Source organism: Sparus aurata, chromosome 5 (genome assembly GCF_900880675.1).
Source record: "Sparus aurata chromosome 5, fSpaAur1.1, whole genome shotgun sequence".
In the NCBI taxonomy this organism is placed as follows: Eukaryota; Metazoa; Chordata; class Actinopteri; order Spariformes; family Sparidae; genus Sparus; species Sparus aurata.
In genome coordinates, this window is record NC_044191.1 from 11,171,111 (window position 1) to 11,196,093 (window position 24,983).

At 43.1% G+C, this 24,983-nt stretch overlaps 1 protein-coding gene across 1 annotated transcript in view; it reads left to right on the plus strand.

The window, feature by feature from the left end:
• LOC115582198 (GDNF family receptor alpha-2-like) overlaps positions 1-22,947 on the plus strand; it is a 56,479-nt gene extending 33,532 nt beyond the window's left edge. Inside the window, exons 5-8 of the mRNA XM_030418013.1 lie at positions 12,001-12,113; positions 13,122-13,262; positions 17,350-17,492; positions 21,513-22,947. Coding sequence (XP_030273873.1) covers positions 12,001-12,113; positions 13,122-13,262; positions 17,350-17,492; positions 21,513-21,650 — 535 coding nt within the window. The 3' untranslated portion in view covers positions 21,651-22,947. The remainder of the gene's footprint in view (positions 1-12,000; positions 12,114-13,121; positions 13,263-17,349; positions 17,493-21,512) is intronic.
• The last annotated feature ends 2,036 nt before the right edge of the window (positions 22,948-24,983 follow it).

Genomic DNA, 24,983 nt, shown 5'->3' on the forward strand with positions numbered 1-24,983 from the left:
ATTTATGATTGTCTTCATAATTACCTGCTTGCCTGCATTGTGTAATCTGTTTTCAGGCTGAGTTGCTTTCTTTGACCTTTAGGCCCTGCGGTGTCTGCTGTGCTCCTCCTCATTGAGAAAGATGAAATAGAACGTTAAAGCTCATTATCGGTGGCTGCGCAATGCCCCGCCGAGGTCAACAGCTCGATGAGCCCGCACGCACACACGTACAGTGCGGACACACGGCGGCCTGCGTAGACACTCATTCGGCGGTCACACTCACGCACACACAAACACGCGCGTCCACTTGGAGCTCGAACGTGACTCTAATAATCTGCTGTTTGGGTGGCGCATTCTCCTGCAGTGAATAAGAGAATGTCACCGCGATTCAATTAAGCTGAGATGTCATTGGTCAGTGCTGCGCTGACAATGCTCTCTGATTGGCGATTTTATCCTGCCTCGAGGCGTCCGCAATCACCACCATCCTGTGAGATATTCTCAACATGTCCTCTGTCCGTCTCCGTGTCCTCTATCTGTTATATGATGTCAGGCATCCTCACAGGACAGCCCTGCGTCCTGGAAGACCTTGGTGGTACTTGATCTGATAATTTATCCAGGCGTGGCATTAACCAACACGTCATGTTCTTAATTTGTCCGGCACCTTCGGTATGTTGTACAAACAAATTGAATTTAAAAGTTATTTGTCGTGCTAATGGAGGCAATGTCCACGAATTAGGGTTTGTTTGGTGCAACCTTGGTGATAAAAAACAATTGTACAACACTAGAAAAGAGCTCTCGATAAAACTTTTCAGAAACGCAAGTCCCAGCACACTGAGGTATAACACCAGAGGAAACTTTCCTGGCTCCATTCTCCCCTCTCAGAGATGTGTTGATAAAAGCAGGGGAAGATCATTCAACGACAGGCCTGCCTCCCCTGGGGACGCCTGTCTGACTCCAAAGAGGGGAAACACAGCTAGCCCAAACCTATTTCATTTTAACACATGGGACAATTTGAGGGAGGAGGAGGGAACCGGAGGAGGAATGAGAAGGAGGGAGAGATAATGAGACAGAGAGGGAGGAGAGGCAGGGAGGGTCCTGGAATCGATCCGGGCTGTAAAGCTACTGCAGCGGGTTGGAGGTCAGTGGTTTGGTCACACAGCTATGGATCTCTGCAGCAGACTCTGCAGGCCATCTCAAAGACGAGCTTAACTCCCTGCAACACTCCGATGAAGAAAGGGTCACGGCTCAAAACACGTCCGAGCCAAGATGGCCTTAAAAATGTATACTCGCTGATTTTATTTTTCATGTCAGACACTGAGGGTCCAGCAGTTCCTTTGCCTTATGCTATGAAAAATACCGACCTTTTTTTTCTTACTCTTTTTCGAGTTTTTACCTTGAGCACATTGGATGCCAGATTGGCTGTGATATCACCTTTGGAGACTGTTCAGATTGTTCCAGGTGGAGCCCAGAGCTCAATCAAACAAAAAGTAAATATTTGAAAGGATTTCAAATATATAATTTTGGCAAGGGGCTTAGGTGGCATATTGCAGTGAAAGATTTCATTCTCCTCCCGGTCTCTGTGGAAGCAATTGTCGACATACTGTGTAGATCTAGGGACTTTAGATGGACAGAGAACAAGCATTAAACTGAGCTGATTTTATTTCTTGAACCTGGTTCTACTGCTGCTGCAGTTATTACATTACTTCCCTCCCTAATCCTGTGCAAACAGACAAAAACAGTCCTTCATATGTTTGTTGCTGTTCTCCAGCTTTCCTCACCTCCTCTCATCTCAGTGTCCTCACCATCCTTCCAATGGATCCAACATCTATTCATTGGGGACTGCTGAGTCCAGGGAGTGACAATAGGCTATATTTAGATGTGCTGTTTTGGGTAGAGCTGTGTGAGCATGTGTGGATGTATGCAAGCAGAGGAACTCCCCATCCATTTCCATGTCAGTTCACACAACGCTAGCCCAATGAAGCTTGACCCAAAGAGCATTGAGTTGTATGTGCGTACTGTATTGATTGTCGGAACGATCAATGCAACACTTCTATCTTTGATTTATATCCCCTGGTCTCAAGGCTCACTGGGTGCTCTTTGATTGAGCTCTTTGGCCACTGGTTATCAAAGTGGGAAGCTGGGAGACAATCGATCACTGTACAGGTAACCTGACCCAGTTTGGGAGGTGTACTGTACCAGGCCGCCTTTATACAGAAAACTCTTGGGATACTCTCTCTCTCTCACACACACACACACACACACAAACACACACACTGCCCTAGATCAACAGTCTGCTCTGCTGTATCTGACAACTCAAACCTTCACTGAGGGGGAACAATGTGGGGAGAATGACTGGCCCAGATGGCAAAAGCTGAAAGAAATTGGGATGTTGCTGCACTTTTATCAGCACTTTCTATCTCACATTCACTCGCACACAGGTATGCCTGTCAGGACCCTCAGCTTATGCCCTGGCCGCAAACCCTTCTCTAACCTCCCATGTGCGGTCAGGTCTCAGTGATATACTGTGACTCTAATGAGCAACCAAGACTTGACTGCATGGAAACAGATTCGCAAATTAACAACTTCTCCATGTGCGGGTGCAACTACAATATAAGTGCATAATTAGAGTCAAGTATGTAAATTATATGCAACCCTAATATGCCAGGGGCTGAAACTCATGAGCGGACAACAACAGGCAGCTTGCCACTATACATCTGTATTTGTGAACAAGGTGTTAACAATCACAGCTCCATGCTTAAGCTGTTGACTGATCTGTCACAGATTTAACCTGAATCTATTCTTCAGGCTCATGTATGCTCCCTTTGCATAGTAAAATAGATGCATCCATTTCAAACAATATAAATGTCACTGCCAGCACACTTCAATGCTTCTGCAGCACTGGCAGTAAAAAAAAAAAAAAAAACTAAAACTAACTGCCTCTTTAGGAGATAACTAAATAATGCCTTTTCAGCAAGGATGTTACAGTAAAACCTGGATAGGTGTTGGAGGCAGAGCCCCATTCATTCCTATGAAAGCTGCTCAGTGGCTCATGAAGCACTAGCCTAGAAATGACCACACTGTGGGGCTCATGGAGGGTCCGCACTAGAGACTTCTTATGTTTTTACATCCATGACTGAAGCTGCTGTTAGCTTGTTAGCTCAGTTAGCCATGTGGACTACCAGGGAAATGATGATGTTTTCACCACTGGCACAGGAGCTTTGGAGGTTGTCAGATATGGGGGCTAGCTGGTTAGCATGCTAACTTCAGTAGATTACTCTGCAACGTCTTTGACATAACGTCAAAACCGTTGTTTTTTTTTCACGTTCTGTTGCTGTTGATAAAAACCAGTTACTATGCTCAGACAAAGGCTTGAAATTTGTTTCTATTTTTTTATTCATACCTTATCAATAGTGATATGTTGTGGTTTCTTTCTTGTGACAAACATACATATTGTAAATCGCTTTGGACAAAAGTGTCTGCTAAATGCCCCAAATGTCAATTTAATATTAATTTTAATATTAAAATATACATTTTTGTTAACTTTGAATGCTTTAAACTAAAACTTTTTTAACTCCCCAATCAAATTGAATAGGAAAAAACTAAGACGTTTACAGAGGCTTGATACGAAGGGGTTCAGCTAAGACAAACAGCAAGAAACCTGCAGCTGCCAGGCAATTGAAAGGCAAGCAAAACTGTTACACAGAGAAGCACGGCACTGATGCAGGTACCCTTGTTGAAGGTTGACTTTTGACCAATACTCAACAGGGTTGTATAATGTTCACAATTTCCCTCAACTAGACAGCAAAGAAATCTCAACCTAAACAGACCAGAGCTTCTGGCCGACGAACTATTTGGATGAGGGCTGCAGTGTGTCATGGAAAGAATCAGACTGACCTGGGTATCATTCCCCACCTCTCTTAAGCCTTCACCAAAGGGCGTCATCACACCCTGACTGGCTATAAGGGAATGCTTCACGTTGCTTACACTCATTAATTAGGAGCCAGTGTCCACACTCTGCGCACATGTGATCTAAATCAGTTCAGGGGGATTTTGACATTAAAATAAAAATATAGAAAGTACTACATACAGAAGCTATAGACAGACAGAAGACCCCATCCTTAAGCTCAAACAGCGTGTGAGGAAGAAATGATTGCTCAAACTGTCCTCGATCTCAAGTAATCAAACTAACATGGTCCTAACAATGACACAAAACATATTACAGATTTCTCTTCTGTGCTTCTAAAAGTCAGAGGAATACCTGGACCGTTTCTGTCTGCCCGGGTACAATAGAATAAATCAAAAGGAGGTGTCTTTCATGATAGTGCAAAGCTCTGGTTTTGCAAGCGAAGCATGTGTCAATTGGTGACCTTTTCTTCATACGTAGTACAGTTTGCTGCAGTGTGCGACTTTAATCAGGCCTCAGCTTCTGTGGAGACGTGCTCAGTTTGCTGGCTACACATGAGACGCGGACATTGGGGCGAGAGGAAAGCAAAAGACAGGAAGAGAGGAAGTATTAAGAGGGATGGGGCAGGAGCTGGAAAGAAAGAGCCGTGCATTTAATTCCAATACATGGATTAGTACATGCCCATTTACTTTGCTAACCGTAATCTCTAAGGGAACATGGTATGGCAGGCAACTGCAGTCATTACTGACAAGACCTCATCCATTCCTTTACAATCACTTCCTCCAGTGGTCCCATATCTATTATTAATGCAGACATCATCAATAGGACTTCAGACTTACCTACAGTACAGGACGGTCGATGCATGCTTTTCAATGTGTCAATTAGAGCTGCTCTTTCACTCTTAATCACTCTTTGCACTTAAGAAGTCCCGCTGATAGCTCTACCTCTCGCTAAACTTTTCCCACAGAATAGTTTGATATGTGACTAATAGCTATTTAATTACTGGTAATAACTGTTCTGCAGCCCACTGCAAAGTCTGCCATTTTTCCGGGGACAGTTCATCCATTTGTTTGATGTGTACACTGTGTCTGGGAGATGCTGTTTGCCTTGTTCGGGGAGTATTTAGGGAGTTCAGATAACCTTGAATAATCTATTCACCCCTTACCAAATAGTCAGCACTGGGTTCAGTGTGTGGCGCGCTTGATTTAGCATTCATCCCAATGACATAACACTCAGTGGGGGGTGGTAAGACATCTGCAGCGGGTGGTGTACACAGAAGCAAACACAGAAACACTGACTTGTGAGCCAATTTTCTGGTCACCAAACAAAGAACACTGCAGCCATGCATAAGTCAGTGTTTCAAAATAAACCACAAAGTGGGCTAATTTAATGACAATGCAATACATTGCTGTTTTTTGGACTTTGGATATTTGGCTCAATAATGCAGGGGAGGTTGTGTCACCAGACAGTTTTTGTTGGTTTCAATTCTCTGCTGAGTAAGGGGGCAAAAGGTTGTGTCATGTGACAGCTAAGCTTAACTGCCTTGTGTTTTGACTGAATGCCATCTGTCCACATTGCCCTTTTAGAGTATTGACTGGGAATCCCAATGAGTACAGTGCTGCCAAAAAAAAAAAAAGGCAGGGCCCTGTCCGGTCACATTTAAGAGAAAATAGCTGTCGGTAAAATGGACAATCACCTCTGACCAGAGCAGATATCAGGGTCACTGACAGAAAGTGAGGTGGCAAAGCAGGAGAAAAATGTCAGTGCAGCGACGAAAAGTGAGTCTTTTAGAGGAAGGAGAAAAAAACACAACTCTGACAGATGTTATGGCCTTTTAATCAAAATATATTCATAGCACTCCACCCACAAGGTCATTGCTGTATTGTTAGGCTTTTCATGATAATTGATATGACATAATGAGCCATGCTGCATACTGCAGAGAATTCTGGGTGTCATAAAAGCGCAATGGTAAAATCTCAGCTACGCCAAGCCTTATTGTTTGCTTTGGCATTTAGCATCAAGTGCCAAAGGACACTCGGGACTATTGATTGACCCAGGGTCAAGTTTCCTTGTTGTTAGCACTTGAGGCTCCAATGACAATCAACTTCTGTGACACTGACAATAGGATTTAAATGAGCAAGGAGGAGAGGAGAGGAGAGGAGAAGAGAGGAGAGGAGAGATAAGGAGAGGAAAGATAAGGGAGGAGGAGCACAACAGAAAGAAGAAAAGAGGAAAAGCAGAGCCGAGTGAAACATCTTTTGTTTTTCCTCATTTGCTTCATGTAACTGCTATTATGTTGGCAGCTATTGTGTCATGGTTATTGTTATGCTTTCTGTAGACGAGTGAGAGATATGGTTTCTAAAGCCTCTCTGGGCTGAAGACTGAGGCAAGTGATAAGCCGTAATTTCACATTTAACAGAAATGATCATCAGTGGAAGAAGTCATATTTGTAGAGGGGAAGTCTCTAAACCAGATAGAACTCCCAATAGATTTGTTTTTAATGTAGAGAGGAAGCTATTAGAGGACTTTGGAGTCTGAAAGCTGTTTTTCCACCTGCCCCTCCTCCTTCATGAGGAAATGGCTTCCAAGACTGACACTCATCTGATTTGAGTCACATTGTTTGTCACGGGCATCAAGTGATAGGAATAAGAATCCATATAAAAAGCCATTAGTTTTCTATTACTGCCAAGCAGGATGGACAGGCACTCAGCGCTCAGCCGAATCACTGTGTTTAAAGTGTCAGGTTGGTTGAAAGAAGTCTACCTCTGTGGGGGCTCCCCTGCCACTTCCCTGGGGGCTGAGTGGCTGAAATGACCATAAAACTCTGTTGAGCTAGACAGCCTGTAATTTCAGCAGCGAGTGGCGCTTTGCCGAGGTATAATGGAAAGCCCGTGGAAGCCATGAAATTTGCTGCATCCCGGTGTTGGAACACCATTGTCTGAACACTCAGGACACCTCTCTAAACTTTAAATTACTGTTTTCAAGCCATCATTGTCTGGAAGAGCTCTGCATCTAAAACGAAACACAGTGGTTGTTCAGTTTCTTTAATCTTCGGCGGTCTTTGCCGTTCCCACCGAAATCTGACTTTCATATTCTTTACCAGCACAAAAGTGTGAGTAAAGTGCTTCGCCCGTGAGAAATAGAAAAATGGAAAATGTGGTTTAAAGGTTGCTTTGTATATGCACAATAGACTTGTTCCTCTCTCCCCTCTGTCTGTTGTATCTTTTTTTATCGTCCGTGGTGTGACTGTGGGTACAAGTGCCTTCTTTCACTCAGAACAGGAATGTTTTAGAGAGGGCTCTGAGCGACGAGGACAGGAGTGGAGAGGCAAAGGTTTGAATTTGGGTGTTCTTTGTTTGCGTGAATTAACATAATGTACTATGTATTGCTATTCGTGTGTGCCTCTGTGTGTGTGTGTGTGTGTGTGTGTGTGTGTGCGTGCGTGTGTGGAGGCATCCGTATCGGACTTTGCAGCCATGGTAGAGCGACCATACGTTCCCGTTTTCCGAAGCGTGGCGTTGGATGTGATGTTAGCAGCATGTCACGTCGAGAGGCTCTCCGGGTGAGTTGATAGGAGGGCGGATGGAGATGCAGTTGGAGTAATGAAGTGAGTCTGAGTGGGGTTTTGCTGCTGGAGGCCTGAGCCCATCACACCACACTGGCTTTATCTCTGCTGTGGCGAAAAGATCCAGCGAGAGAGACACAGACAGACAGGCAGGGAGATGGAGAGACTGTAACCTCCCCGCCCCATGCTTCCCCTCAGCCAAATCTGCTCATCTCCGCTCGCCTTACTCGCAGAGTTGAGATGCAGCATAGCAATAAGCACATTTGTCGTTAACTCACCGCAACAACGGAGGGACTCTCTGTATTAAGGCCACATGTAGCCTCTCTGAGTTTCCTGAATGACAATGTCCCTCCTGCCAGAAGCGATGGATCCGGTGTGTGCAGGTAAACAAGCAGGAGGCTCGGTACCATTACAATTCATCTCATCTAATCCAATTACTTCAGAGCCTTATGAAAGAGGTACAAAATGATGAATAAGTGATCAAGTAGCGCCACTGTAGAATAAGTGATACAGCCGGAATGCATATTTAAAGACGAGGCAGTATGTAAATGTGTCTGACATTAACATTCCACCTGTTTAGGCTACTGGGGCATGAGTGGTGTGCCCCATCAGCGCTTTGTTTTTTGATACAAGTCTCTTGCTGAGTGCATGAAGACAATAGTTGAGATGCATCTGTGAAAGTTTCTCATTGACAACAGAATCACTGAGTGACAGAGAATAATGAATCTTTGTCAGTTTTGCAAATCATCGACACGGATGGGAAGTAAAGAAGTACAAATACTGTCACTGTACCACAAATTTCTGTACGTTCTACTTGTAACATTTTCAAAACAGGCTCATTACTTTAGTTTTAATGCATTTGATGGCAATTTTCAATTATTTTGATTTCAAGACTGATTTTAACCCTTCAGTACATATCACGCACGGCAGACATAGCAACAGGGCTGTTTCTCTCTTTTTGGGGGCCCTATGCAAGATGCTGTTTTGGGGGGCCCCTATTTTGTCAAGCTACGATGGGTAGATTCCTAACCCTTTTGGGTGATCCACAAAGATGCAACAGTTTATTACATTTTAAGAGGAAAACAGGCTAGAGTTGAGAAAACCTCTTTGAAATTCAAATCAAACATCTTAAGTTGACCCACCGTAGCAAGTTGAACTCATAGAAAATGATAAGAGAAGATAAACAATGGGGATCCTCTGTAGGCCAATGAATAAAACTGATGCAGTGTTCCTCCAGTTTGTTTTTATTTTAAATTAACAAATTGGATCAGTTGGTTGATCAAAAACTGGCAGCTGACCTTGTAAGCCTGCAGGAGAAGAAAATGGCGATGCTGCTTCCTGGTCCGCGGCTCTAAAATATTTCAGAACTGCTCCTGCAGAGACAAAACTCCCCAGGTTACCAAGCAAAATGGATCCTAAGCAAATATTCATACTATATAATTGAGTTATGTTACACTGATGCAGAAATTCATGATCTGTTTTTAGATTAAACATTGCAATGTAGAGTACAGTGTCCCTTTAAAATATGCACCCAATTTCAAAGTTGTCACTTTTGAGCAGTTTTCGACACATTGTACTGGACTGGTGAGCACTATGTGATATTGAAGGAATATTTTAGTTTATATTTCACAGGTATTACAAAGTGGACTACTTGTGCCTAACTGATGATATGGTCTTAACCTATATTCTGTGGGCAGAACTAACGGTCATATATAGTATTGTTTACTTGAAATATACTTTAATTTGCGTTATTATGATTCTTGTGAATTAAAGTAAACTGTAGGAATGTAGGCACATTTGTTCATGTCATATTGTCACAATAAATATTCTAATAAATGTGGTAAAGAAAGACACAACTAGCTCAGTAGAGTTAACAGTCACTTCAGTCAGTCAGTCTTACGGCATTCACATGTGACATATACATTTTATTTTAGCCCTTTCCTAAAGCAAACATTTAAGCTAGCTAAGCTCCCCCTCCACCCCACATCATGAAAGAAACCTTACCTTTATCCTGTGAGCGTTTTTCTTCATCTTGTTTTTTCCTTTTTCTGAACCAGATGATGACGCTCATTTTTCATTTCATTTCATGCCATGCTGTGAATTACCAGTTCTGGTGGTTCAGCGCAACGTGCCTCGCCTCTCCTTGCTAAGTAGTACTGGTCGTCATAGCAACGTGGCATGGTAAACACTAGATCTGACCAATCGGTAGAGAGCAGATCTCACTAATCAGCGGGCCAGATGCCAGGTATTTTCACACCTTTTACATCGGGTCACTCCTCAGATATTAAGGGCTGGACTTGCAACTTGAGGGGGGGCGCCCGCATAGCCCGCATATAGCAAGAAACAGCCCTGCATGGCAAAACAAAAAACGTCAAGAAAAGACCCTGGATTTTCATATTTTCTCAGTTTGTTGATGTGCTTGGTACGTTTCACCAACCCAAAATGTCCATATTAGACATCGGAGGAATGTGACCCAACAATCAACTCTCTTTCTTGCGTGTTAACGAACAGCTCCGATGAATCCTACTGATTCTACCTTATGTGACGGGAGGCTCAGATAGCAGTAGAAAAGTCCTTCAGAGGGACATGTCTTACTTTTATACTTTGATTACATTTCAGCACCTGTACTTTATTTCTTTTACTTGAGTAAATAATGTGCGTACTTTTGCCACCTCGGATCAGTGGTATGTGGGTATGAAAATTCACGCTTAAATTACATATTTAGTACCGTTTCTATTCTGAGGTGCTAAGTGTGTAGCATTTTAACATGAGGCGATTATTATGAACTTCATGTTCAGACACTTCGATAATGACTTACCAGGAAAATACTTGAAATGAAAATCAGCCAAGAGGAAATTGTTCCTGCGGCACAAATTAAGGTACACTTTTTAACACCTCTTCCACACAGCAGAGGAGTGAGCAAAAAAAAAATGAGCAGGGAGAACAAGAACGATGAATGAAAAACCCAATTCAAACATGCTCACTCGAGTGTAGGTAGGTTGTTAGACTTTGTAAGAAAAACATAGAAAAATTCACTGAAAAAAAGAAAGAAACACATCACCTTTCTCTGCGGAGTCAAGGAGAGGAATAAAAGAAGCTTAAAAAAAAGGCTGCGTGTAAGGAATAGTCTTTTTGGAAATCCCTCTATTGCAAAGAATTAAAACAGAAGATCAGTATGACTCTTGTGTCTGTCTTTTAGAAATGTAAAAAATACAACCTGGAGATTGCTAATTTAGTTCAGCATAACGAATGGAAATCCAAGAAATAGATTTCTTCATGCTGCATCTGTATGTTCCCTTTACATCAAATTTCAAATTGTATGTTAATAATAATAATGGTAATGGGATTTATTTGTAAATTTACTTCAAAATTCAATGAAAGAAAAATATTGGAAGCTAACCATATCCTGGCTCCGGCCACATGACGCACAGGCAGTCGTTCTCTTCATAACCTTATGCAACAAAGCAAATGAAGGTATCTCCCAAAATGTTGAGCAGCTCCTTCAAAGTGTGAGAAAGTGTGAGCGGCACCGACACCACTAGCTTGAGATTGTTGCATGCACTCTGGCTGGCATCTGGACGGTGATTCGATTCTTTATGGCAATTAAAGTGTGTGACAATTAATCTGACAATGTACTGAGTTGGCCAAAAGAAATGTGCAACTAACTGTATACCAGCCAGAAAACACTTTCAATCCAAATGCCCTGACTAAACTTTCTGTGTGTGTGTGTGTGTGTGTGTGTGTGTGTGTGTGTGTGTGTGTGTGTGTGTGTGTGTGTGTGTGTGGTAAGAGAGAGAGAGAGAGAGAGAGAGTGAGTTTGTGTGTGGGATGCTGGTTTGTGTTCATTAAGGACAAAACAGCCTGAGGATTGGTACAGTACCTTTGAACTCAAGGCTGCAAGAAGTGGTCAGACCAGGTCAGAGGGAATGAATCATGGCAAAAGAAACAGAGAGCGAGAGAGAGAGGGAGAGAGACAGAGGGAGAGTGTGTGCATTGGATTGTGATTCACTTAGTGGGCAGCTGTGATGTGAACAGTACAGACAGAGCAACTTTGCACACGCTACTCCCAATAAACCTACTTAAGTGGATTAGCAATGCCACCCTGGGGGACTCTACAGACTTAAAGCCCTTATCACAAACACACACCAAAACAAAACATACTATTTTTATCAGTTCTCCCGGTGTGTGGAGAACGGCAGTTGTGGGATTCGGTCGAGATGTACAGCGTGTGCGTGGACGCAACAATATCTCTCTTCAGCCCTACACAGATGCAGGACTGCTGTGTGCACACTGCATGGCAAAAATGGCTTGTTGGCACTGAGGCTTGAGTGAGACCTGGTTGCTATTCAGGACACCTGTTGTAGTGACCTGGAAACAGCTGTTTCATGCTTTCCCAGTTTGATTTAGGTCACAACAGGCAGCTGCTGTAGAGTAAAAATGGTGCCAAAAAATTAGGCCCATATTGCTTTGAATTTGTGTATTTGTATGTTCATCTGTCACGCTCTTATAACTGAGCCCCTGTCTCTCTTTCTTTTCCCTGTCTGTGCTGCAGGTCTAGGCTGGCTGATTACCTGGTGAACTGCTGGGTAACTCCCCACGCAGTGAGCACCTGCCCCAACCAAGACAATCACCAAGCCTGCTTGGCCTCCTACGCGAGGCTCATCGGTCAGTACAGCCAGTGCGGCGGGTTGAGTGTGTTTGTGGGAGAGAAAAAAGACGGCGGGAGACAAACTGAAATGCACAATTTCTACCTCCAAATTGCCACAATGTTTTTTCTCTAATTTCAGATACATGGTGAGATAAAGAGTTATGATTATAGACAGTGTGACAGCACACTTTTATCGCGAGGAGCAGCGACAGGACTGAGACTCTCATTTAGCTCCCTTCTCGCCTCATATCTCCCCTAGCACGCTGGACATCAGCTCGCTACTAGAAGTAATTTGGGAGTGGAGCCACGGAGGGAGCGCTTACTTAATTAAAAACGCTTGATGACAATCTGTTGCTCAAAGTAAATGTTGCTCAAACAATGTGCATTGACTGGTACATGCATATTTTTCAATCCCCTGCTAACGTTTGATAACACCACATTGATGATGTAGAGCTGGAATCCCAGAGCTTACAATGGGTTCCAATGCACATTTACATAAAATAACTTTATGTTCTGCTCAGTGGCTGTCGGAGAGTCCATATTTCAGTATCAGTCACTGCTTCCCCACCATGTGTCATAAATTGTGCGGGATGAAGTGATAATATGCCACGGTGCTTCCTGGATTTCTCTGGAAAATGCTGCACAAAGTGCATCTAACGCCCCTGACTCCAGTTGAAAGCACCGACACCGAGAGACATTTGAAAAGTAAAATGTGTTGCTACAGCAGTGCTATATTCAGACAGCACACACACACACACACACGCACACACACACACTTCCGAAAGCACCTACTTTGCAAAATATTCACAACATAATGGCCTCTTTACATCTAAAATAAAGCATTACAGAAAGCCTCACCTTCCAATAAACTGAAACAGTGCAAACCCATTCGTCTGACTAACATCTTGTCGTCCATTTTATATACTATCTGCGATAAATGTAGTCCATTATTGCCCATTAGTGACCTATAGCTGTTTGTCCTAATGTGTGTATGTGTCTGTGATTGTGCGTGGATGTCCTCACAGGGACAGAAATGACTCCCAACTACGTTGACAGCAGCTTCTCCAACTGGACCATCTCCCCGTGGTGCACCTGCAAGGGCAGCGGAAACCAAGAGGAGGAATGTTTGAACTTCCTGCGGTACTTCACCGACAACACATGCCTAAGTGAGCCACCCTGACGCACGCATACTCTAAATCTAAAATGTGTTTTGCAACTGATAGGGATCCAACAGTCATGTAATATTGATAAGAGCACAAGCAAGACCATGCAGTGGTTACTCTTGTTGCCATGTAAGAGAAGAGCGAGCCGCGAACTTTGATCTAATGCAACTTTAATGGTTTCATGTCAGATTCTGTTTTTTCGATGTTGGAGAGCTCTCCAGTAGAGATGACTGTGGATGTGATGTTGTTGAGGAGTGGATTGTGTTGAGGGCACGGCATGCACGAGTAATGGCCGCTGGGGCTGGAGCCGTGGAGCTAGATACTCCTCAGATATCAAGATATCAATGCTGCTGTAAGCTTTATTTTCTTATTGAGTGTCCGGTCAGTAGCACATATCTCTCCTCCCTCTGCTCATGCAGTCAAAGACAAAAGGCATTTTCCAGTATCCCTGCCCACATTATCCAATCAAGACCAGTGTTGGGCAAGTTACTTGGGCTATTACAAGTTACTATCATTTGCAATTAATAAGGGCATTATACACTGGAACAGAGTAATATTGGTTCAAATATTACTGAAATTATATGATTAAAATATCATCGTTTACTTAAGCCAGGGATTAACCTGATCTCTACTGACTATAAAACCTTTTACTATCATAGCAAAAGCTTACACATTTTGTGTGCAGCTGCATTTATAAAACAACTGAAAAAGATGCCACTCACTGCAAAAATTGACCAGAGCCGTAGGCGGCAACTTACGAAAACAAACACGACCAACAACACAGGGGAGGGAGAATAGAAAATATGTCTCCTGTCGGAGAAAGAAACTTGGATTCATTTGATGAAAAAGCCTTTTTGATTTCTTCTGATCAGTAGACCTACGGAGCTAAGGAATATGAATTATAAAGGAGTGGACACAAATTGAACGTTATGATATCTTCAAAGCAAAGGAGTCACTTATTCTTTGGTTCTCTAACTAACTGCTCTAACCATGTATAGCATGAACATTCATATTGTTACGAGCCGCTTTGAATGAGCTTAAAGAGGCTGACTACTTGAAACTGCAATAATGTTACTGCAACTCTATTAGAAACACGCTGTATTATTTAGTAAAGTAATATATCACTTTAATGTATCACTTTTGTGTTTTGTGCTAACCCCAACACTGATCCAGACTCGGTCAAGAGGCAGTCTTGTCTGCTCATGAACACGCAGACAGCTGGAGCCTCGTGTTTACCGGCAATGGTGGAACAATGTGAGCTACGAGTTCTCGCGCTCCAGGGAACAGCTTATACTCCCAAACATGGCAAGCAAAAAAAAAAAAAAAGATAGAGGAAGAAAGGATAGAGAAGAAAAGAAAGAGGCAAAGAAAGCTGCCTTGAAAAAAGAGGGGAGTCGTGCAAGTGTGGAAGCCAAAATGACGACACCCCTTAGAGCAGCTTTAAAATGCCAAAATAAAATGTATGTAATTTAGACCACAATGTATCAATTATATTATTATTATTATTATTATTATTATTATTATTATTATTATTAGCAAAAAGCGATACATTATTTACTATATAAGGTTTTGCCACCAAAGGGTTGTAAGGATTTAGTGAATATATTTATGGATGGATGGAACTTCGTAATGAAATTTTTTCTGCCTCATAGTTTGGTACCATTTATCCACGGACATCCCCTTTCCCACTGATTAAGTTGGAATTAAATATTCTCAGTTTCGCAGAAACTAGTCATTTCTTATCATTTCTCATCCCTCCTTTGGGCAAGATCTGCCCAGACTTTAATACAAAAGAAACCATTTGCATGTCATTTTCACATTCAATCTGAGGGAGTTAAAGGGCTTATCCCTGACGGGAGAAAAATGTCATGAAAAGAAACAGATCCGGCACAAATGAAATAATAGCAGAGGCTAAAATACATATCATCTGTACATCTAATGCATAACGCACAGGGCGCAGCATGACAGAGTGCTACCTCAAACATTATGCTTTTCTCACTGAGGAGTAAAGTACAGAGAGCTCCTTCGTGGCCATGGCGGAGCGAGCAGTGTCATCAGTGCTACAAGACACCATTGCCTTTAACATGTTCCATTGTGTGGATAATGCTTTGAGACCATTTCAATAGATTGCTAGGGTACCGTTTTAGCTGAGTGTGCAGGATGAGGGATGAGGCTGGGAGCTGAGGAGGCGTCTTGAAAAATAACACAAAATGCAGCATCTCCTCTCTGCAGTCAAGGGGAACAGGCGATAAACTTCAACACACCAGAGAGGAGAATATACACTAAAATACACTTGCTATACAGTACTATACATATACACAGACAGATGATCTTTAAGCTCCATGACCCACATCAACCCCAGAATCTTATCCCTATCTTCCCCCCCCCCCTCCCCCTCTCTCTCTCTCTCCGTTTCTGCAGGGTAAGTCCTTTTTTGCGATGATTGACAAAGCACACTGCAAATCGTTTATTATCCACACACTCCTCCTTACAACAGCAAATGAACAGAAGAATAGCTACAATATTTATTCAAGTGTTCATGGAGGGCCCTCTTGTGCGCGCCCTCTTATCTCTTACTCCATCCATCCCGTGCAGGTAGGCCAATACATGGCATGCCCAGGGGTTAAAGGAAAACTTATCCGGAGTCATTAAAACATGGAATCGCTATTGGCACTGAGCTTCATCACTCAGTGGAACATTTGGGCACAGTAAAACATCCTGTGTGGAAGCCCTCCGGCCAACGGGTTTGAGTTATGATTTTATTCCGACATCTCACAGCATCTGTGGGGGATCGCTAGCTGTAGCCGACCCCGACAAACAGATGCGTGACATCACATGTCTCAGCAGTGCTTCGCTAGCTCTTCGCTGCTAGTGTTCGAGTTGTTCGGCTTCACTGGTGAGCTCTGCTCCCTCTGCTCTCCCTCTCTCTGTTATTTTCCTGCAGCAGCCCGGCATCAGAACAGAATGAGAGACGTGACTGCTGCCTCTGTATGTGTGACGTGTGCAGGTGTTTGTGTGTCTCTCTGTGAACAGTATGTGTGCTCGTGTTAAACAATGTGTAGGTGGACAGAGGACGTGACAGACAAATCTAAAGGGCCCATGCATCCGGAGTGCTAAGGACCGAGTGTGTTCCACAACTATCCTGTTTGTCCTCCATGCGGGTGGCGGTGGAGAAATGCCAGTTCCCCTTTGTTTGGGAATGTTTTGAATTTGATCAGTCACATAAATCTATTCAAAGTCATCTCTGCATGCTGACCTTATAATGGAGGTGGTTGCCAAGCAATTACATGCCTTGCCTTCTCTCTGGCTGAACAAAGAGAAACAAGCCCCGTGTTTTAAACGGATGAGCAGTGAAAAGGTACTCAGCCCCTATTTTACCATATCTAGCTGAAAAGCTGACTGAACGGGGATTTATCACATTTTTGCAGAGGCTCACACATGCACTTAGACACAAAATTACGCACATGCATGCGGTACATCTGCACACGGGTACACAGGCACTCATGTGCATTCACGGGCGGCTGCTCCCCCGTTTGAGCTGACTGATTTGCTTCTTTTAAAAGATTCCATTTGTGAGTGTGCAAACAAATTGGGGTTCATCATCTCAAGTGCTACTATTTGGTCAGCTTGTTGAGAACGGCTGTGGCGACATGAAAGGGTTTTCGTAATGAGCTGAGGACGTGAACCCAAGTTGTTTGTATTTGATAAATGCGTCCATTGTGTCTCCACAGGATTCCTTATAGAAGGATAATTACAAGCTAAATTGATAGCAAAACATGTTGGGCATTTAAATCAGCTTAAAACATGAAACATGGGGCGGTATTAGAATTGTTGTAAGACAGTAGAGTCATCCACTGAGTCAGATTTTACAAACAAAACCTCCGATCTGTTTTTGATCAGTTTGGCGTACAACTGAAAGAGCAACTACACTGTCTCTCCGTACTCTTTTTACTCCATCCCTCCCCAGTCCCACTCCCTCGGTAAGATTGGGCAGGGGTCCAAGAAGTTGACTTAGAGCTGTCTGTCTGTGTGCTGACTCCCTGCTGTGACGGCAGTCAAAAACAAATGACTTTGTATCTCGTCCCCACAGGAAATGCCATACAGGCCTTCGGTTACGGGATCGACAACGTGCAGAACAAAAGTGTGTCTGTCCCGGCCCCCTCGGTGACGACGAAGATGGGGTCAGATTGGTCAACGGCCACCTCGGAACCGCCCTTTGTCACCATCCCAAAGGTAATAAGATTGCATCGATTCTGGTCTTACAAATGCGCAATGTAATGAAGAGTCATTATTTACTGCCCGCTTGTCAATCAGGAAGGCTTTTTGCTTCACATGTAGGCCGCCTCATTGTGTGAGATGGAATGAAACAGAAATGAGTTGTTGTCGTTGCAGCACAAACACACCCATGCATACACAAATCCATATGTTTTCAGTAGTCCCCGGCAACTTCTTTGCATAGATTTGTCAAAATGGACCTTTTACAAGACGAACCACAAAAACACTCCTCCTCTCTGCTTCCATGAAAGGAGGATTTTGTGTGCAGGGGCAAAACCGTGGAGCTCAACACACTGCGCCATTCGCATTCACATCACATTCAATCTCTGTGCTTGTTAAAGCAATTGGCACATCAGAACCGACGCTTTATGATAAGACAGTTTATGCTACACCCAAGATGATGACATTTGGTTGAAATATTATATTTCTCTCTCACACAATGAAATAGTGAAAGAAATGGGAGGTGGGGGGTTTAATCTGGATTAGAGGTTCTAAAATACTGGCCCAGGGCCTGTTCTCTGCTGAATGCCTTCTAGTCTGAAGACTGCAGTCAACTCGGCAGTAACTGAGTTCACCGTCAGGAGCAGAAAAGCATCTCACCTCTTTGCTGTGCTGCAAGAGTGCACGTGTGTTTGTCTTCTAATAGAACTGTATTTCATTTTCTTCTTCAAATAAAATGCAAAAAAAAGACAGAGCCACGTTGTCCGCCAAAGACCCCCTCCCTCTGTCTGTCTCTCCTGAACGGGCAGAAATATTTCACTGCACTTTGGGCCAAATGGAGGGTTTTTTTCTTTTCTTTTTTTATCTAGCTCTCGAGTTTGATTAGTTTCCACCGTGAAATATTGTCCTCTTTTACGGATGTGCTTTAGATGTGCAGTGCAGCCTTCTGGTGTAAGACTAATGACGTGTTTCACCTTTGCAGGAGACCTAGTTACCGAGCCCGGCTGTTTCAGACACTGACGTGTAAAACTGTACTTAAACCGTCTGCAGCTGTTGCTCCTGTTTATGTTATTGTTGATGTCAGTTTTCAGCGACTATTACAGATATACACGAAATCCAAGCGCTGTGCAGTGTTTATGAATGCAAATTTGCACGCTGAGTGAATGGCTCCCATTAAGACATCTATTTTGAGTAATTTCAGGGGCTTTCACTGCCATTAAATGGTCACACTGCGCCCGAGTCATGCAGCATTGTCCTTTTACGCAGAACCCCTCATTGTTGTGAAGACAGCAAATTAAAACTTTAAAAATGTAGCGAAGAGGAGAATTAATGAACGAGCACCTCCGATAACAATAACAGTGTGTATATGGGAGAGGTGCCGGAGAGAGGGGGACGGCGAGGAGGGAATGGATTGTGGAATTGCTCTCTCCAAAGGTTCTGTGTGTGTATGTCAGTATTGATGCACCGTTCTGTGCCTGTCTCACTGCAGCATGGTGTTTAATTTATTGTAAAAATGGTAATTAGGAAACAATAAGACGTGTGATTACTCAAGCAGGAAGTTTATAATTAGAGAGGGAGCTGGTAGGGACATTTTGGGCGGCCCTGCGTTCTCAGACAACTATGCCTGGCAATTAAAACTTGTCAAACTTCCCTGGCAGATAAATTGGGGGAGTGTTGTTATGGTATGCGTCCTCTTGGCAGAAGACTGACTGTCCAAGGCAGTAAATCTTACGCCGGCCAGCGCGGGCCCCCTTAGTACCACACACATGCTTACACGCACGTGTACAAACAGTCTGGGTAAAGGAATACATTAGATGTCTGACGGATGGTTGGACGTCAGACGACCCATAACGTGAAGCGCAGCTGGAGATGAGCGAGTATGGGAGAATCTGCGGTCTGTGACTAAGCCTGTTCATGTCAGTCACACCGCGCTCTTATGGCGTATAGAATATTTCCAGCTAATTTAGATGCATAATTATTCAAAATGTCACCGCCAGTGGTTGTGGGCTTTATCCCATGCTCAGTGAGTAAACATGTGGGCTGAAGCTTGGTCCTTGGAGCCTTGTAAGTCAGCCGGGTAGTCATCAAAAGTCCTGCTTTGTTTACACGGAGAAAAAACAATAGTTATTCACATATATTAACACTCAAATTGTAAACTCCCCGCGTCGTCTTTGCTATATTCCCAAGGTTGGTGTGGGTCTCGCAGATAAGATGGATTTTGTGTGTCTCATAATTGCTATCCTGATTTGAATCCTAATGTCCTCACTTAACAGATCCCCCAACAAGGAATTGTTTGGGTTTAACTGTTAATGTTTAATTTTCAGCGTAATATAAACCAACTTCTTTATGTCACATCAACAGTTTAAATAAAAGCTTGTGATATTTTCCATCCTCTGTGCTTGTGAGTAAACGAGTGCGTGTTGTGACATTGTCTGTTTTCCGTCACGGTGCATGCGCGCGCGTGCGCATGTGTTTGCGCCTTTCGCCGCGTGTCTATGCGCGTGTGTGCCTTCTCATGAGCTTGAGTGTATGTGTGGATATTGGCTGCAGCCAGAGATCTGGACTCATGTCAACAGGCTGCTGCCACACATCACTGCCCCTGCTAATTAATTGGCTTTTAGTCGCGGATGTGTTTGGTGCATTGTCAAGCTACCCATAGCCCCCCCCCTCTTTTTTTTTGGCAACTGTCATTTAACCATCTCTGTGTAGAGCGCAGAGAATGCACATGCCCAGGTAGTGTGATAAATGGAGCTATTTTTGTTACCCCTCCTTCCTTTTTCCCTTTAGAGGAAAAAAAAGGAAAAATAAACGCCTGTCCTGCTAATATAATTCAACACTTTCTGTTTCATTATTTATTTTCTCGTTCATACGTTGCCCTGTTCAGTTGGAAGATGAGGTGCTGGTAGATAACATCTGAGTAGATGTTTTTTATTTATTTATTTTTTTTTCTGTGTACAGGGAAATGGACCAAAGTGCAATCTCTGCAAAGGTTACATTGGTGAAGATGAGTTGAGGGGATGGTGGTGGTGGTGGTAGGAGGGGGTGGAGGAGGAGGAGGAGGAGGAGGACGAAAATGTTTCATGTTCCTTATGATGTGGCTCTGTATTGCTGTGCTGGGCTGAAAATGGTGCCTCCGCAAATTGAGCGAGACTACTTTAACTTGCAGGCAAATGGTTCTGCTTTGTGTTACAAGAATCCCAGAAAATTGAAAAAGTATTCGAAATGCTAACAATTTTATGGAAAAGCACATAATAAGGCCATTGTAGTGTGGATATAACAGTGGAGCTCTAGAGGCCACAGAGTTTAATATCTGCGCTGATATGTTCCCGCTGCTCTCTGTCATTATGTGAGCCGAGTGGTAAACATGCACCGCTTTCTCTCAGTTTGCACACTGTACATATCTTTTATTTCCTATTGTGCACAAGAATAAACATTGTGCCGGTTTGATTGTGCACAGTCAAGCTGCATACAAGAGGTCTAGCAAGTGTTTTGTTCGGCGTCTACTTGCTGTAATTTATGCCTTATAAAATATTGAAAGAAATCCACAGCTGCTGTTGGCTTCTGTGGTGCGTGTTTGGCTGCGTAGCATGTTTTTCTTGTAAATAAAGTCTGTAATGATAGCTTTAAAAACTGTTTAGAGACTTGCTGGCACAACCTAAAAGAGTGGGAAAAAAAAGGAGAAAAAAAAAAACTCCTCACAAGCAGCTTTCCTTTGTTGCCAACTTGTTTAAGAAGCAGGGAGCATACTAAGCAGCAGGGGCTTGAAATATACTTCACATATCAAAACATTTGGTGGATCAAACACTCAATGTCGGAGCCAAAGTGGGTCTTCCATGGTTACATGTCATTTCTGACTCTTACCCCGACTCCGTGACTCTTGTTTTCTCCTCCTCCTCCTCCTCCCTCACCTTCCTCCCGACGCCTGTTTCTCCTTCCCCTCATCAAATGCCAGAACAAGAAAAGCAGCACGAGCAACCGAGTCATGTCTAACCTTTACACGTCTCTCTTCCCCCCCTGTGTGTCTCTCTATCTGCCTAGTATCCTGAACCAAGAGACGGTGGCCTGGGCGAAACCCGGGGCCTGCCAGAGGATCACTCTGCCTGTCTGTGTGCCAACGTCTGGGCTCTGGTTCCCGGCCTGGCTTTGGCTCTGGTCCTGGCCCAGCATGCCTTATAGGAGCGCCAGGAGGAGAAAAAAGAGGTCATCCACCCACAAGCTGATCCCAAAAGCAGAAGGTGTTATTTCTGAGACTGATATTAAGAAGGCTGAATCTCTGGGCAGTCGACCTGAATGGCATTTGTGAAAGAAGAAAAAAAATAAAAAAAGAAGAAAGCGGGTGGAAAATATTGAAATTTTACAATTGTGAATTTGTTGTTCATTTGATGTATTGTTAGGGACGGACCAAAACTGTGATGAAGCACACGGCGTTCAAAGGGACCCTTGACAGGAGAGGCCGCGAAGGCTGTTCTCTGGGAGCGATTCTCTCTCTCCGACCAAGGCACAAAAAAAACCTGGAGGACTGAAGCCGATCACGTCAAAGACTACTGCACATTTCTCACAGGGAGAGAGGGAATGAGCAACATAATTAAAAGAAGACAGGATTGACAGTAAAGAAATTGTTGCAGAGAGAAAAAGGAATGAGCGCGAGGTAAATTGGGTGGAGTGAGAGCGAACAGAGAGAGAGAGAGAGAGAGAGAGAGAGAGAGAGAGAAAGAGACATATTTCTGCTATCAGTCACACTTTTTTTTTTTTTTTGTCTTGAATTGGTTCTCGACTTAATCTTCTTGTGGATGAGCAGACCGCAAATTTCGGGGCGGGGATGTTGGGGGGGGTGGGGGGGTGATTACATTCTGTCTCTTCAACACAAGTGTAAACTCTAAACTGTAAAGCCTACTCAGTGTTCTAAGTGTTGGTATAGTATCCGTGACCATAATCAATCTACCGTACTGCTCTTTCATTTGGGTGCTACGTTAAACTTTTTTCAGTGGTCGGAGAAAAACTACTAAAGGCGGCGGCGTTACCAGTTTATGGTTCTTTGGTCATTTGAGATGTTGTTGTTGGTGACTCGTGGGTGTGCGCCATACGTCCACCCGCTCATGTGTATATTTCTGTCTCTATGTATATAAAACAACACTTTTCTCTCATTCAGCCGAATGATATCCCCAGTACTTTGAATGGACATTACTGTACGCTATGACAACTCTGTATTGATTATTGGTACTAATGGAAGGCCTTCATTATCTGCGTTTATATTTGTCTATAAAGGTTTGATCACAAAGAATGTATACAGGGATGAGATTAAACGAGCTCAAACTGCTTGGAAAGCCATAACCTGTGTGTGAGTATCATACTGTGGTCCCTGAGTGTGTGTGCGTGTGTGTGTGCGTGTGGACACTTACTGCGATGTGTACGTGTATGTGTGTGTGCGCCTCTGTGTTTACATGCAGGAGAAAAGTAGCTTATAAGGCGCAGTTTAAATTGCCAGTGTGGGAGTTCACTCTGCCCCCTAGGAGAGCAGAGGTTATGATGCATGGTGTAATTAACGGCCGGGTGTTTTTTTTTTGAGAGTAAGGATGGCCACCAGTTTAGGAGAGTGCATGTCCCGGCCCCTTTTAACACTGTTTTTATTCTTTTCGTAGAATATTTCGAAAGGTCTCGTATTGTAGGAGTCCAAAAACATCCTTCATTTACATCCGTAGTATATGACCATATCTATTATAAAATATTTTGTTCAATAAAATCTGAACGTGTCCTTTAAAAAGTCATATATTTTTTTGTCCAGAGTTTGTATAAAGCGGACTTCGAAACAAGGCGGTCGTTCAAGAGTTCATATTCAGCTTTGTAGGCTGGATATAAATCAACTGACAGCATGAAGACTGGAAACAAGAGGACACCCGTAAACCCGCTCAGTGAACTAAGTCCTCTCACCCTTTATGCATCACTGACTTTCACATTAACAACACCCAAGGCACAGAAAGGGGATTGAAAAAGGTGAAATTGCAATAAATTTGTCCATATTGACAACTGCAGTTATGTGCACGGAGAGTTAGTCAGCTATGTGACATGCTCATATTCAGGGCCAATTCTCGTTTACCTTCTCACAAAGATTATCTTTTAAATAGACAAACATCATCTGCGTCTTTCATGGCACAGTTCAAACGGTATAAAGAAATGATTTGTCGCCTTCCGTTCACTACTGCACATATTTTCTCTGAAATGAGGTCCCATGGTAATTCACCATTCACCACATGTATCAGCACGTGTATCATAAATCACTTCCTGTCCTCCGTCTGCAGTTTTTGCTTTGCTATGGAAAGATGTGACATAATAGAAAAACAAGCTATTAGTATGTCGTGTCCTGCTTGTTGAGTCCTTACTCAATGTGAGGCATAAAAGTGATACCAAAGGCACTCCAAAAAAGAAAATATCAAGAAACGAGTAAGGGAATTTAGAAAAAAAAAGACTTTCATGTCATGGCTATGTTATTAAAAGTGCATTCAATAAAAAAAGACAACATGTTTCCACCATCAAACAAACAACACCATGGCCACAGCCAAGAGGTTTGTAATAAATTTTTTCTGTAAAGGCCTCCACCTTCTTTACAGCCCTATGGGACATTATTCTATTTGTGTTGCAAGCATGTACACATCTCCTGTGTTTTTATGCTTCATTAACTTGAATTAGCCACTTGGTGCTGTTGATGGTCGAGACATGTTGGCCTTTTTTTTAATGATTTAGCCACAATAAGAAATGCTTTTTATTATTTTATATTATATATGCCTGAATTGCCTTTGGAATTGACATTTTCTCCCGTTTTCCAAGAGCACGCAACACAATTTGTTGCCTACATTGTGTTAAATAGAGCCAGTCACCTTCTCTTTCTTCTGTAAAAGCGATATGTTTGGATTTAATGCGGGTGGACTATTTACCTTGAGCTTACCCACATGAGAGTGTTATCAATCATCCATCTACATCCTTTTCAAAAAGCGTGGGTTTTATACTGACTTTGGACAAAAGGTACTTTTTTCAGGATTGTTTCAGGTTTTTTCAAGTGCTTTCAATACTCAAATGCCTCATGTATGCACATGTGTGGCTCCACCTTATAAAATGAGGGGCAGACACAAAGAGTCACCTCCTCTGCAGCGCTAGATATAAATAAATATATATAAGCAATTTCGGATGATACCCCCTTGAGTTGACTGGTGATTTTGTTAGTAAAAGTTCTCATCATGGCCGGTATGGACAGCAGCTCTATTGTATGGACATGCGAGCGTCGCATTTAAATCGTGCTGCATTCTTCTTTTTAATCTGATCACATTTCAGCCCTCAGGCCCTCTTCAAGTTCAACAGCTGTACTTAGTCGCAGGCACTGGTGTTTTATATAGGCTACACCCTAATGGCACATGTGATGGTGATAAGACAACCATCCTCCAGCACAATGGAACAATAATGAGGCCTTAAGTGACTTGTTTGTTCCCACCCTAGCGGTTGAGGATGATCATGATCTTG